Here is a 16,372-nt window from a genome sequence, read left to right on the forward strand (position 1 = left end):
CACATGTGGCCAGAGGTTAATAAGTCTGGTGGCCTCCAAGTGTGTGTGTGTGTGTGTGTGTGTGCGCGTGATGATATGTCTGTCTGTATATGGCTCTGTGTATTCATGACCTTATTATGTGTACGTGTGTGAGAGGCAGTTAGTGTGTGTACTGCAAGTTTATGTGTCTGACTGCGTCGCATATGTGGCCATAGGTCGGCAGTGCTGTAGGAGAAACTGATTGGCCCTCCACTGTCTGGTATGGAGATCATGTAATTAACGCTCAGTAAAGCCACAGAGCAGCCATGTTTTCTGCAGGCTGCCTCCCATTGAAGTTTTATTGGCCCTTGACCATGAAAGGCCTTCTAATGAGGAGCAGGATGCTAGGGGGAAGTTCGGGAGACCGGGGAAAGCGAGAAGAGCAGAGGCAGGATGGTAGCAACGAGCGAGGGGGAGAATGGGGTGAGAGGGTGTGCGACTAAGGAACTGTCAGTTTAGGGTACAAGTGCAGTAATTATGTGGTGAGCATTTTTCAGGGCGTGATGAGGTTTTCCAGTAAAAATTACATTGCATCTACACAGAAATACTGCAGATGTTAGACCACATCATTTCAGGAGCTACACTCCCATTTGATTCCAAAGAAGTTCCACGGAAGAAAATGCGGATAAAACACAAATGCTGTTTTGACAGCTTATCTTTGAGTCGTGGTACACAAAAAATCAGCATGTTAAATTCACTATGTACTTAGCAAATCAGGATAAGCACCACAGCAGTAGCTTCTTCACATAAATTCTGTGTGACCCCAAATATCAATTGGTTTGTGTTTCAATGCTAACCATACTGGCTATTAAAAACATTAAACTTCGCTGTTATTGGCTAAAACTTGTTATCATGATGTAAGAATTGATCGCTAAGTGTATTAACGAAAGAGAAAATTACACCTTCTGCGCCTATACTGGTCCCCTAAGAGCCTTGATTTCACCATATTATTCTCTTGGCCACCAGGACGCAGTTTTCACAGAAAGATGACGTATTGATTTACGGCACAAAGGAACTGCGTCACCCATTACGTAACTAAAACAAGGAAGAGAATTGCGTTCTCCTGACATCTTTCCCCAGAGATGGAAATGGCAGACGGCGGAACCACCGAATTGACAAAAACAAGTCAACCTCGCAAGAGAAAAACAATTCCGTTGATGGAGAAAGAAAAACAGGCGAAGGAGAGTGATACAAAAAGATAAAACTAGAGTGAACCTGGGACGGGCGTTCACTCCGACGAGAGAGCTCTGGGACTCGAGACTTCGAAAAAACGACATGCAGTCGGTTTTCTTCCTGCTAGATCAGTAAATAACACAACCGGCCTATTAATATTACTGGATGTTTAACTCAAGGTTATTGCTACAATTGGGATTATCATAGTTGTTTTCTGCTTGGGACAGTAGCCAGGCTGCTGGAACTGAGTTAGACAGGATGCTAAGGCTGCTGCTAAATAACACTAGGAGCCAGTTCTCATGTTCAGTATAATATTGTAAAAAAATATTGTTTCTTATTCCTCTGTTATCTCCAAAGTGATGGTCACAACTTCCTCAGGAGTCGGCCCTGAGGAAAGTACCTCCAAAAGGGAACACTCGTAACAAAGTGACCTTGAAGGTTATGTTTACACTGTCCTTCCAACTGCCGTCTTTGTGGTATTTACAGAAAGGTTTATCTAACAAATTTCATTTCCTAATGTATAATTGCTAATTGTCAAGCACAAAATGTGTTGTAAATGATTGTATTTCTATGCTACACCATCAGGGCACAAAAAAGAATTGCTTATCATCAATCAACATCAATGGTAATATATATTTTGTAGTTCAGCAATACAATGGAATTAGCATCCAAATGTAGCACTGGCTGATTAAGAACTAATGGGAGCAATTCACTGCAGTTAAACTAAAGACCCAAGTCCGATAATTTCCGTGCAATCAGAAGAGTTATGAAAACCTGAATCTGCGTCAAACATCTGTTCAAGCCAGCTGAACATCTTCTGCAAGCTATTAGAAGGCATTAATTGTGAGGCAACTAGAGGAAATATTGAAGGACTGGAAACTTGTGGAATAACACAGCCTTTTTTTTTTTTGTTGGTCTGACTCGGACAATCTCCAGCTGAGTTCGTCATATTTGAAAAGGTAAACTCCGCACCCAATTTTCCGGAGTTCATGTCTGAAAACAGCTTAACTGATGTCCTGAAGGTTTGGCCAGCACACTGGGCCCACTCCCAGGCCTCAGCAGGGTTTCTATGTAAATATGCGTGTACTGTTTCAACAGATGTAATCAGCTTTTACAGGGAGATCATTGTGTCCTCTCCCTAAATCCAGTCTCATCCCGGGCTCTTAGGCGTAGCATCGATTCTGCCTCTTCTCTCGATGTTTATGTCAACCATTAGCCTGAGTTCAGCAGATCCAACGACGTGCTCAAGTGTGTACACATTACTCATTAGGTCTATCTCTTCCCTTTCTCGTTCATTGTCTCTTTCTTGAGTCTACCTCACTTCTATTTTCTCTCACACACACACAAACACACTGCTGTTCTGTCTTTTCTCCTTTCTCTTTCTCTCTTCTCGTGAGAACATATGCTCATGTCTTCACACATGCCTGTTATAATGCTGTCATGCATAATACTTCAACTTGTTTTGACGCCTTGCTTCACTTCTTTCTTTCTCTCCCCTTTGCCATTTCGCAATGCTACATCATCCCTTGATCACATTTACCCAGTGTCTGCCTGTGCAAACAAGGCCTCCTCAAACAGTAGATCTGCATAGCTCCCCACACGGAGTCCTTCCCAGTTGCCAGAGACAGATGATGACAGAAAAGGGAGAAATTTTGACGGTAAGTGTTAAAGGGTGGACAGATAGTATGGTAGAGAAAAATGAGAAATAGTGAAGGGTAACCGGGAGGAGGGGTGGGGGGTGAGCTTATGAGGCAAGATAAGGGGGAAGAGAATGTGGTGATGGAAGACCCAGGGGGGGCGGGGTAAGAGAGAAGTGAGATAGTGCAAAGAAAGTGCAAAGAATGAAGTGCTCGGAATATAACTAACACAGCATTTCCAAAGGAGTAGAGTGAGAAAGGAGAAGGTTAGAATTTGGTGAAAACAGCCGATGACCAGCATGGTCCAATCCTTGGATGCTTGGGGTTGTTCTTGTTAACAGACGCTGTCGTGGATGAGAAACAGCCCCCGCGGTGCGTTGCGTTGTGCTTTTGTATGTCTCTGTGGGCATCCTGGCACTTTCTCTGCTCAATAATCAGAGCACATTCCAGCCTCCTCCAAGCAAAGACAGAATTTTAGGTACACCTTACTATATAATGGAATTCCATATAAATACTCCATAAGCTACTTGGATGAAGTGGATGGAATGAAATTGAGTTGAGACACCACTTGAATCTGACTAAATGCAACTCAATGTTGTTGTTTTTATTTGGTCATTTACAGTATTACAGTATTAGGTTGTCATTGAGGAGTAAAAGAAAACATCTTATTCATGAAGACTTATTAAGTGCGCCCGATGCAGAATCAAGCCCTCCTCATACACTACTGCAGACTGTACCCATCTGGTAGTGGTGTCTCCTCATTCCTGCACCAACTTAATCCAATTACTCTCTTCATTTACCTGCCTGCTGTTCTGATGTGGCTATTTCACCTCCTCTATTTCTCATATGTCTTACAGGACAAATTAAGAAGTCTCCGCATCTGCCTCTTGCTGTGAAAACTCATGAACTCATGGGAGGCGATGACAGAACTCAAAAAGAGCCTCAAATGACCTCTTGTGACTAACTCTTATGACATTCATGTTAGCGGGGCATTAATCGGTATATATTCATATATTTCATGATGATCATTTCTTTTTCATGTGCTACAAAAATAACAAGTGGACAGCATTTTCCTGAGACCAATCTTGAAAGTGACCTTGGTATCATAACAGAAATTGAGACACTGGAGCTGGCCACAAGTCTTCTCTGAATTCCGATGCACTCAAATGGTCCAGAGTCAACTAACCTCGGCTCTCTCCAGGTTTTTTGTGGTTCTGTAGCAGATCTTCATCCAGATTGGCAGCATCAGCCTTGGGATCAGCTGGAGGACACTTCTTTGTGTGGTTCTCAGCCCCCTATGACGAGTCCTTCATTATTTTCCCACCGGCACTTTTGGAATATCCACACATTCCTTCAACGTTGGCCCTCCCCTGTACGGAAGCACTTTATCACATTACTCCTCCTCGCATTTCTCCAATTTCTTTTTGATAAGAAACATTGCAGAAAAAGCGGAATGTATGCTGACTCGGTTCAATCACCAGAGACAGTAAGTGACTGAGAAAGTGCCTATTTTTACCACTTTTTATTTTACTGCAAACAACTCACTTTTGAAAGTTGTCCCGTTTTTGTACTGCCATGGATTTTCCCATCGGACTGGAGCTGCTAATGAGAATTGCCATTTAGATGGATGGTTCCGTCAGCATTGTCTTCATACATATGCCGTTGTAAACTGGATGGTAAAACAAATCTAGCCTGTAAGTCTGTCAAAGAAACAGTCCGTATTTGGTCGTGTTTCAAATAAAGCCGTAATGCTGTGTGTACAGTTCCTGCAGCCTTGTGCCTCAACATTGAAGCAAAAGCTCCCCTTGACTGGAGCATGAGTTACAGTGCAACAAGGATGTGCTTAGCATGTAACACTGTCATGATCAGCAATGCATACAGCACATTCATGTTTTACATGGTACCTAATGTACATTCAGAGAGCCTTGATTTTGCATTGTATTTTATAAGGACAAGGGAAAGCACAATTATTATATGAAAATAGTTTGTAATCCCAAAGCTATTTGAATTATGGACTTGAAAAAAGTGGATCTGTTACTTTGACAATCTACAAGTTGGCTTGTTCGCTGTCTGACACTATGCTGCAGCACCTTTTCTATACGTCTCCTTTTCTATTCCTACAGGTTATACAGAGAATATGTCGAGGCTCTGAATATATTTAACTTGTGTAGCAGACCATTATCAGCTTCTTCTTCCTCCCTGCATTGTGTACGTTGTTACAGAGTGAGGGACACAAGACGGAAATGTGGGGATGTGGAATTTATTCCTATATCAGGAAAAAAAGAAAGAACATACAGGGGTCATACACTTCAAGCCACTTGTGCATCTCTCTACCATACAGCGCCGAGCATCCCCGTCACTCAAATGCAACATTATTTTATGTTATGTTGTACATTCAAACCTACTCACTAAACGAGCAAGTATATAAAACATAAAATGCTATAAATCGACATAAAAATAAATGTTATCTCTGCAAATTATTTAACTTTTTTCCCTACAAAATGAATTGAAACCCACATTAATACGTATTTAAACAAGCATACCTTAATCAAGAAAAAAAAGGAACATACAGGCCTCATACACTTGTATGTGCCAGTTGTGCATCTCTCCACCATACTACAAAAAAATATGAATTCAACAAAAAAAACTCACGTGAGACATTTAACCATGCTGCCTTCAGGGACACACGGCTGTTTCTAAACCCATGCACAGCACACGACTGGAAAAAAACGGTTTTTGCCTATTTGATGAATGTTTATGCACTTATTAATTCTTGCACTCTGAGTATTATCTTCATGGTTGAATACACTTCTTGTAAGTAGCTTTGGACAAAAGCGTCTGCGAAATGAATATAATGTAATGTACACACACCTTGAGAGGCTTGGAAACCCGTAGCAGCTAGCGCTAGCCTAATGCTAATTTTATTAGCAGCAAACACACATTCAAATACTCATTTTAACATCAATCATGACAATTATACGGTAAAACATTAACGGACGGGGCCATGAACACCCTACATTAACACCGTCATCATTTCAAATCATTTAAAACAAAGAACAGCAGAAATATAAAAGCTAAAGGAGAGAGAGCACGTAAAGACACGGCTCACCGAAGCTCGTCACGGAGGTGCAGCACCAAAATATCCCCCACCGGAAACAAACAGGTATGCGTTGAGAACTGAGGTAGGAACCTATTTACAACCAAATCTCATTTTGGGGGAGTTCGCCATTAAATTCAAATTAAAGAACTTCTTTAAAGAATAAAGAAAACATTTACTCTGCTACACGAGTGAATTACATTTTTCAAGTAACTTAACCAATCAAACCAGTCAAAATGTAAATTAAATCTGCCAATCGTTCATTGTAGAGCACAGTGTTGGCTCTGTTGCATTATCACTGCCGAGGAGCAATTAAAGCATTGAGAAATATCATATAATCTTCATTTAGTGACCCATGCATGTCTATGATAAGGCCCTTATGTACAAACCATAATACAGAAAGCAATTAAGTAACATTAGCTATCAAGTTCACTGACTAAAACATAAGAAAATAAACTTTTCAGCTACTAGCCACTTGACCTCAACCCCCTATTCTCATCCACATACCACTAGCCAAAGCCTTAAACATCAGAGGAAATACTGGAGAATACACAAGGCTAGGTCTTTGAAGAGTTTCTTGCTCATGTACAGTGCAAGGTCAAAATAAGAAAAACGCATTAGACCTTTGTTGTCCCAATAGTAGTTAAGTCATTTTAGTGTCATTAATGTAATCCAACTTCTGTCTGGTATGAGGTTGGGAGGATGGGTGTTGTTAGTAAGAATGAGGGTATGTATGTGAAGATCTAGTGGCCTTGCAGCATTGATTTCTCCTCTCTCATGCACTGTGGAATCGGCAGCAGCAGGCGTCTCTGAATCTGTAATCAGAGCTAATCAATGATGCTCCAGCACGCTCATTCAATCCTGGGTCGCACACATGTGGCCAACACCTTCACACTCTCTCACAAAAAAATAAACAATTTCACGAGTTAACATTCCTGCTAATATCTAATGCTAATGTTAATATAGCACATGAAGTCAGATATTCAGCAGGGTTGCAGGAGGAAAAAATCCTGACTGGATGATGAGAAGTATTTAAAAAAAAAATCAGACACCAACTAATACAATTATCATACAGGGGAATGTGTGAATTGAGTTCCAACCTGACAGAGACAGAAGAGGGAAAGAGAGTTGGAAAGGTAGAATGGCACCCAAGGGAGCCATGGAACATTCACACCAGAGCTCATCCATCTCCGGGACATAAGGAAGGAGGCTGCCTGTAGCATGCCAAACAGCATGAGCCTGACAGAGAATTCAACATGAGACGCCGGCCAGCCTTGAACATGCATGCATGCTCGCACACACACACACACACACACACACACACACACACACACACACACACACACACACACACACACACACACACACACACACCTCAAACTCCTCAATCACGCCTCACACCACACGCAGCAGTGCAGAGCCTACCGGTCTAATTGGAATGGGGGCTCATGCTAGTGGTTCCGCATTTCTCTGAGGCCGGCCATTGTCATGTGGCGACATGGTTAATCTGTTTTCCCAACAGCCAGACTTTCATGGTGACTAATGTTCAGGCCCCACTGCACCACCTTATTAAGACACAAGACTTTCTAATGACAGATCCTCCTCTCCAAGCACTTCTTTTTTCTGTTTCTTTTCTTTTTCGGCACGTGACTGACTGTTGTACTGTGTGCTTTTTTGTACATGATTTGCTGAATAGGGGTGGGGGGGTTGTATTTGCAGGTGAAATGTCTAGGCAACTGTTAAAATTGGGCCTAATTTCATGCAATGCCAATGCTGCAGTTGTACCCCTAAAAATTTAAAGATCTAGCTCATATATAACGTTCTCTTTCTCTATCCAAGTTTATCTCTGTCTTCTCCCCCTTTTGCTTGCGATATAGTTCATTATATTCATGTGAGAATGCTGCTTGCTGACCTCCAACCCAGGAGCAGTGGGTAGTGAAGTTGAGAAAACCTCTTCTCTGGTCTCCTCAGTGAGGCTGAGAAAGGTGTCCAACCCAGCTATCCAGTCGTCTGACGTGTGATGTGGTGGTTCAGGTCTCTATGCCTCTATATTTCTTTCATGAAAGGCAGAATAAGTTGGGACTCTTGTGGGATCTGAGATTACTGCACAGCTCAATGGCTGTTCTGCATTATTGCGTTCATATTCAGTGCTGTTCATACAGATCCAGGAGGACTTGCCAGAGGGAGCGGTCTGCTAAGTGTCTTGTACAATCTTGTACAATCAGAAACTTTTACAAGTGTTGCTTTGCATGAATGTTTTGTACATGAATGTTGTTTTTTATTAATCTTCACTGAGCAGCAAGCCATTCCATTGCACTTTGCCACATAGCAGTTTTTTCCCCCCACAGTCAGACAGAAAATGACCATAACCTCACCTTGCGACTGCCAGGAGGATAACACCTCCAAACACTGTTTACCCGCCCTCTGCCAGCTGCACAGTGCATGGTGATGATCCGTGAAAAGGAGGAATGAAGAAAAAGTGCCCGTTTCCTGTCGCAGATTCGATCTCAGTCGAGTGTTTCCGAGACTCTTGATGGTCTGTCGTGTCGAAAATGTGTTTAATTGGACTCGATTAGTCAGCTCAAGAGCCCATCGAGCATAATGCTAAGTGGCCAGCAGGGTAGGGTGACAGAAGGAGAAGTGACAACTTGTGTTAGCTCGTTGTGAGGGCAGAGGCAACGGAAGAGAATGGATACTGTCGATGGCTGAAACTCAAGGAGAGCTGTGGTTAACAGGAGCTGCAGGTCCCGCTTTGTTTCCCCTCTGCCTCACCCAACTGTTCATCTTTGAAAAGCTATTTCCAGTGTCCCCCCCTCCTCCTTCTTTTGCTCCCTCCTCCTGGTTCAAGCTTGTCACTCTGATCCCCCGCCTGAAAAGGTAAGACAATCTGCTGTGGGGGAGCTCCACTGATCTCACTCTGCTACCGCACAATCAGGCTGACTTCTGGGAACATCTGTTCGAAAAATGCAGTTATGCATCTTAAGGCTCTGTGTGATGCAGCTGCGGTTCATCTCCAAATGTGTGTATTAGTGTTTGATCTACTGTTAATTTAGGCAACAGAGATTTCAGCATGTGTGTGTGTGTGAGACGACATGTAAGTGCGGACTTGGCCAAGCCAGTGGGACAGAAGCGCTGATGTGTGCTCCCATTTAAAATAGCCCAGACAGACAGCTGAGCAGCTGTGACCTCAGGTCCCTCGAACTCTCAGTTACACTCACTGACCACACTGCTCTTTGCAATGTGTGTCTGTGCCTACAGTATAGAACACTGAATCATCCATACCAATTCTTAACTCATTTTACGTTTTTTGCGAGGCTAACAAGTATCAGTTGACCTGTCAGCCTAATTACCCTCTTTCAGTGTCTGGGTTTGCTCACATTATTGTCCTTATTTTTTAAGTCATCCATGGCTTTTCTGTGTCAGTCAGCGGAGGTTATTACAGTACAACAGACAGCTTTGGTTTTGTCAGGCAGGGACAATGCAGTCCAATTACAGCTCAGGCAAGCGGAGGCACGATATCCTTGGACTGGGCACTTGCTCTGCTCTCGTCTGCAGCTACCCAGACGCTCAGTTTCACAGCGACACGCATGAAACCGATTCCGAGGATCAAATAGGGTCTATGTGCAAGTGGAAGTGTGCAACTCTGGGACAGGGTGTGTCAATGAGATCATCGGTGTGCCTTTGTGAAGATTATTATGTTTATAAAAGTGTATTCGCGTGTGTGAGAGAGAGAGAGACAAAGAGAGTGAGAAAGAGTCTGTGCTTGTGGCGCTTTAGCCAGGAAAGTACTATTAGTTATGTGCTCCCAGGCTGATGGTTAAAACAGTGGGAGGTGTGGTGAGACATGCAGGGCCACTGTCGCCTGATACACTGCCATCAAATGCTTTTATAATCACTGTGGAGGAAAAAAAATATACATTTAACATTGCCTCTGAAAATTTCTTTGCTCCAGTCCCATTGTATGCCTGACTTACAGTATCAGGGTCTATCTGGCAATGTTAAAAAAGAATGCATTAAAAACTATGCTGGACAAGCAGTGGTGCTTACATTGCAGCCGACAGCTCTGACTAATTCAGGGCAGTTATTGCTGACAAACAGGCAAAGTTTGCCCTACAGGAGCAGCCAAAGGGGTCAGCCGCACGTCAGCTGAGTGGGCAGTGTCACCGTCAACGCCACTTTCATCACAACTGACTGTCTGCCACAGTCCTCTCGAGCACCAGACCTATTCATGTCTTCTGCACTCTGCTTCTATTCCTGGTGCAAACACAGAGAGATATGTTTAGCAAGAGGCTTAATGGATGCAAATAAGGAAGGTCACTCCGAGATGGCTTGCCCTGCCGACGCCCCCATAACTCAGTCCTCCTCTACTGCTGACCAGCAACAAGTGTGGTCAATGGAAAGGGAGAGGAAGTGGGCAAGTGCAATGTAATCATGTTACCAAGTCTGCTTGGTTTGAAGTATCGCTTCATATAATTTGGGGGAATATGCTTAATTGTGGAGAGTTAGATGAGGAGATGAGGAAGTTAGCTCAGTATACAGACAGAAATCAGGTGGAAACAGCGACCCCTGACCCATTGCTCCTAAAGTTCACAAATGAACACATCTTTTTAGATTAATCCAGTGGTTCTAAATAAGAGAGAAAATGTCGCCACATGACCCCTGACATGATATGACAGATTAGTAGTCATTTGCAGCAGGTCAATTTACAGCACCACGGGAAACATCGCAACACGGGGCTGTAGTTTGATTTTTTTGATGGAAAAGGTCAAATCTATATCCTTGGTGTATGCTTCCGACACCTCCAGGAACTTCAAGAGTTGTACATGTGTACATAGGCAACTGGACTTGCAAGAGCTTCTTGAAGACGTTCCACCTCTCATCCTTCTCATGCTTCTGTTGTTCTGCCTGACATGCGGGAAGGTCCAGGTCCAGGTCCAGTATGGACGCGCAAAAACTGAGCAGTTTGGAAACAATGACGCAGTCAACCGCATTCGCCTCGTTGGAGGTGGTGTTGGAAAAACATGTTTAATACCTTACTTTACTTACGCTCTTGCGTTTCACCATTGTTTGTTGTTCATGGTATTTTCGGTAACTAAGTAACCAACTGCAGAATAGAAAATCTGCTTCCTGTTTACACACTTACACACAAGCCCAGTGTACGTCAAGGGTCATGTGATACATGATTTCAGGTGTGTTGATAGACATTGTTATCCTGAGCTAAAATGCATGTGTGGAAGGAGATCGTTTCAGTTTGAAGAGAAAAACGTTGCGGTATAGATGAAGCCTTAGATATAAACCACACACAATGTGTTAAGCTTCTGCGGTGCGGAACTTTGGGTTGTGCCAGGCGAGCCATTTCCCCATGTGCCCAGTCTTTGCTATGCTTAAGATGGTTAGCTAAGCTTAGCTATGCTGACCATCTCACTGTACCAGGCCCAGTGTTAACACACAAAGGTGACAGTGAATTAACTGCACTTTCCAAAATGTCAAACAATTCCTTTAAAGGGTGTGGCCACATCCTTGTTATTTTTTTTTTGAGGACAGGTGCAATGTGTGGGATATAAAAATAAAATATGTAGGTGCCTGCTCACCCACACAGGTCTTTTCAATTATAATGGCTGATTAAACTTCAGGTAGTGAGGTGGAAGTTGGTTGATGCTATGCTGGGGATTAGATCTTTTTTTTTTTTTTTTTAATGTACAGGAGAATGAGGGTAATGTCAATCAAGTATGGTCTACACAAGCCCAAAATCCTTAGACGAGGATGAATCAGGACTAATAAGCGTAAAGACTTGTATGTGGGTGTGAAGAGCCTTTAATAAACATGTCTTTCAAGCATAAATCACTGTTGTTTATCAATTATCAATCTGTTGTGACTGATATTCTTTAAGGATAGGCTATGGAGACAAGCAAAAATACAAACAATCAAACAAGCAGAGCACCTTTAATAGAGCCCGACTACACTGTATGATACTGATACAAAAGAAATGAGACACAAAAAAATAGTGAGTGACTTAAAATATTTACATTTATACACATGCGAGGGTATAGGACTGAAAGTGAGCTGTGGGTGCAATGACGCGAGTCTGGGACTAAACATTCATGGAGGAAATCATATGAACTAAACAAACATGGTTACAGAACAAGAAATGTGACACATTTAAACTGCCCAAACCGTATATAGCTGTAGTTATCCCTGTTCTCCATTGAGTTCAGGCATTTAATGAATAATTGTATATATATATGTGAGTGAGGTTAAGCGGGTCATCCCTTTTGCATTGCTATGAAGAGGTACAGGTGAATTACTTTTCAGCAGAGACAGGAAAAGTTTTACAGAATAAAGTCTAGTTAATGGAAGAGGTATATCATTGACCCATGTCAAGCTGTAAGTGTGTAGCCCTTAGCTTAGATACTGTATCTGTGAAGCTTTTACATCGGGCATAGTCAGCATTAATATTGCATATGCATAGCAATGACCATACATTCATCATTCTCATTCACACGGGTACTCTGCTGTACCAGTAACTGTGCGTACACAATCCTCAACAAAACAAGAAAGAAAACTGGTATACAGAGGAAGCCATTGTAAAAGTCACACCGGTTTTCTTCTTCTCCTAAAATTCCCTTTTGTTACATCCTCGCAAGGAATCATTCAAAACAAATTATGATTTGCTCTTTCAACTGTTGGGATTCCAAGGCATTTGAGCTTATTTGGGTTTCCATTTGCTTCCCCGCTTATCCTTTCAGCTTAGAAGAGGGGCCAACCTCAACTGACTGGACAGGTCGCCATGTCTATCACAGGGCTGACACATAGAGACAAACAACCATTGACACTAACATCCACAACTATTTAGGCAATTTAGAGTTGCAAAATAACTGGACCTGCATTTCTTTGAACTTGGGTAAGAAAACCCTCACAAGCGTCCACACTGAGGGTTGCCCCAGAACCCTCTTGCCGCGAAAGTGCTGATAGTTGTACCACTGTGCGACCGTTTACTTAATGATGTTCATGAAAAAACACACAAACAAGAAAAAGTCCAATGTTGGACAAAGTACATGACAATATCCATGAAGAAGTGCTTATACAATGGCTGCCACTGAACTAGATTAAACAATAGATACACGCATCAATGTAAAAATATTCTGTTTTTTTGTGTGTATGTGTGATAAGTTGTATTCTAATTTGCATGTAATGAATTTTCTACCCAATCTCACCCTTGTTTTCAAATACCAAGCAATCATTTGAAAGATAAAGGTGAAACCTGATTTCATGCCATCAGTTTGAAAATCTCCATATATTTTTTTATGCTTTCTGAGGAAGGGCCTGATCCCATCGTAATGAATTTGAGAACCTGGCAAGTTATACATGCATTGGTGTGCAATTCAACAAGCAAACACACAAAACTGGATGCACAATAAACATTATTCAAATCAACAATGTATAGACTTGTCCAACATATATCCATGTATGTCATGGGCTTGAGATGGGGAATGATGTACATTCCTGCTTTATTTGTTATAGAAATTAAATCTCTAAAGTATTTTTTGCATCGTCTACACAGTATGGAGCAGACAAGCAGAGCCCATTCACAGCTAGTTGAAAAGAAAAACAAAAAAACATTCAGCTGAATCAGTTAAAAGCTTTTTGCAGAATCAGAACCTCATACACTCCATCAAATATTTCCACCTATATACAGTTACATACTATACACACCTAGTTTGTCTGCACAATGTCTTGAACCGTGCAATTGTGCCTGTGCTCAATCTGTGAACTCATTACATTCTAATCCCTGCCAAGGTACACAGTCAGAGAATATCAAATCTGCGGGTACTAGGCCAGGCACCTGGGATTGATCTATCAATCTATCATGCATTCCTTAATCCTCAAAAGGAAAATAAGTTGAGTTTTCAAATAAGCTGAATTCTTCTGTCTGGCTGGCAGATGGCTGTGATGAGGTTTTTAGCCTGAAAGCAGCAGACAAAGGGGACAACTGTGTTGGTATATCTAGAACATGTGAAAGTGAGTCTAAGTGTTTTAAAGTAAAATTCATAACGATGAAGTCCTGGTCTGAAGTTCGAAGCATGTGTCGAGTGTGAGTAGAGCAAGGAGCTGCAGGGCTATACTGGTGTCTGCCTACACACACACACACACATAAGCAGGCACGCACTCACACACACAATCCCAGAACATCCTAGTGGAAGCAGCAGGCAAAAACGTTGTGCATGGGATCAGTTAAGTTCTTATAGGAGCCCCCCCCCCAATCTACAGTCTCCTACAATGTCGTCCTCCTCACTTTCGTTTCCATCTGCGTCTCCACATTTCTTTCCCCATCGTTACTTTCCATCCACGCAGATTGAGGACAGGAGTACGGATACTATAGGTGATTTATATGATATGAACGTCTGTCTGCATACATGTTTCCTAAAGGGTTGAGGGGGATTTCACAGACGGTGCAGGCATCAGAATAGGGTCCACTGGAAGCAAAGTGCAGCACAGAGCAGTGCAAGGCTCCAGGGTCGTGCCCAGTTGCCAGACGGCGAGGCCCCTATCACCTTCACTGAAGGGGGCTTGGAAGGGTTCTCTGGTGGGCTGTCACCTCCAGGCTGTCGGCCGATGGGCCTTCTTTCATTGGAGGCGTCCGTATGTGCTGTAAGAGACGGAAACAGAAAGAAAGGGAGAAACAGACAAAGATAAATGGCTCTGGCGCATCACTGTAATCATGGTAATATGCTTTAATGTTCAGACTCCTTTGGGTTTGTACAATTGTGTATTAGGGGCCCATCATCTCCAATCATCATTCCCATCAACTCATTCCAAGGATTTTCAGAAACAATTTGACATGAAAATGATGTATGATTATGTCTGTTGCAGTTAAAGTGAGTTCATGTGTACATCAGAGGAAGCACAGCTGTGGCTGCTTCAGTTGAAAGGACCCATAATTTATTTTGAAGAGGTGTACAGTGCTACTGGATTGCCATTAAACTATACCAACACACTTTGGTAAATCCCTTTTGTCTAACCTGTGCCCCTATACTGTGTTTTTTCTGCCTCACGGCGACATTGTCAAATAAAAACTGAAGTCCACACACATCATTATTTTGGACTGATGGGTCGTCTAATCTTCAGCACACCCGCTAAGCACCCATTTTATCACACACGCACGCACGCACTCGCACACACACACACACACACACACACACACAACAGATAAAGCTGCAACACTTTCTCGCTGACATCAGTGAAATCCAAGCTTTCCTGAAAAAGGACTTGACTCATGTCTCTTCCTATATGATTTTGACTGGTCTCTTTAGATTGTCTAAATATAGTTGCATCTGTGGACTTGCGTGATAAGTTATTAGCTGTTGTGTTAATACGAAACCTAAAAAAAAACTTTACATATCAACCCATCCCCACTGTGCACATGGGTTTTATGTGTGCGAGTCTGAATAAGGCTAGGCCGGGCTATGGAGGATGAGAACTGTTTCCCTTGCCAATGGTTTTTGTTGTTCCAGTAGACAATAGACAAAGACATCATTTATCCCAAATCAGATTGCTGCAATTGTTTCTGTGGAAATGGGCTGCATCCCATCAGAGCAGTGTTAGAAAACAGCATTTGAATGGGCCAACAACACTAATACTAATCCACTGCAGGCTAACCAACTGGCTAATTATTGGAACAGGTCCTTCGTAGCTATTCAGGATTGCGTGGTGTTGGAATGGTTTGTGATCTTTTCGAAAAATTAAATTGCATGCAGTAAAATGAAAACCACAAGGCTGAGAATCAATAACCTGTAAACTAACCATCTAACCAAGTCCATTCGTGGACAAAGCCAAACTTCGGGACTGCCTAGAGCGCCACCAGCTGGCAGACACAAAAAAAATGGAATCAAATAAAACTGTATTTGTATTTGTACTTTCAATGCTTATCAAATTTGCATCTGATGGGGCCAATTCTTAAAACAAACCTAAGCTCACACTACACTACGCCTGCTCCGAATAAGTATTGGAAAGACCCTGCACACGTACAAGAGATTAAGTACTGAAATGAGAATGTTCCAGTGTCTTAACATGGCTTAGTATGTTTGAGCTGTTCTCACGTGCTGCTCTCATGACCTGGACTCAAATGGCAAAAAATGTAAAGAATGCATCAGTGCAGTAGAACTGTGGCAAGTGAGTTTCAAATATTCTGTACAATTTGTTGTCGACATTGTTGATAAACTTGTCCGTGGTTCGAAGTTTTGCAAACAGATGAACATCTGTTGTGACACAAAGTGCTCCAAATTAGAAACCTAATAATGCATTGCACCATGTTTATCGTCTGACTGAGAGGAAACCTTCACGCACAGTTAATAACGGCCAAAAATTGTATGTTGTGTATTTTTGTTTTAATGATCCTATTTTTTTCAATTTTCTTTTTTCATACAAGTCTGCATGGCAGAAGTAGACC

At 42.3% G+C, this 16,372-nt stretch overlaps 2 protein-coding genes across 6 annotated transcripts in view; both read right to left on the minus strand.

Moving 5' to 3' along the window:
- Positions 1 to 5,922, minus strand: part of gpc1b (glypican 1b) — a 69,473-nt gene extending 63,551 nt beyond the window's left edge. For 2 of the 4 annotated variants that reach the window (XM_035634559.2, XM_035634556.2), the window contains exons 1-3: positions 5,005 to 5,922; positions 4,374 to 4,430; positions 4,015 to 4,198 (exon numbers count right to left, since the gene is read on the minus strand). The gene's annotated coding sequence lies outside the window, so the exon portion shown is untranslated. The remainder of the gene's footprint in view (positions 1 to 4,014; positions 4,199 to 4,373; positions 4,431 to 5,004) is intronic. The other 2 variants (XM_035634557.2, XM_035634558.2) reach the window with 2 other exon arrangements.
- Positions 5,923 to 11,721: 5,799 nt separating this feature from the next.
- The window catches only part of gpc5c (glypican 5c), an 89,011-nt gene continuing 84,360 nt past the window's right edge, over positions 11,722 to 16,372 (minus strand). For both annotated transcript variants that reach the window (XM_035634887.2, XM_035634888.2), the window contains one exon: positions 11,722 to 14,572. In XM_035634887.2, the coding sequence (XP_035490780.2) occupies positions 14,385 to 14,572 (188 nt within the window). In that variant the 3' untranslated portion in view covers positions 11,722 to 14,384. The remainder of the gene's footprint in view (positions 14,573 to 16,372) is intronic.

The sequence above is a fragment of the Scophthalmus maximus genome, chromosome 5, assembly GCF_022379125.1.
Source record: "Scophthalmus maximus strain ysfricsl-2021 chromosome 5, ASM2237912v1, whole genome shotgun sequence".
NCBI lineage: Eukaryota > Metazoa > Chordata > Actinopteri > Pleuronectiformes > Scophthalmidae > Scophthalmus > Scophthalmus maximus.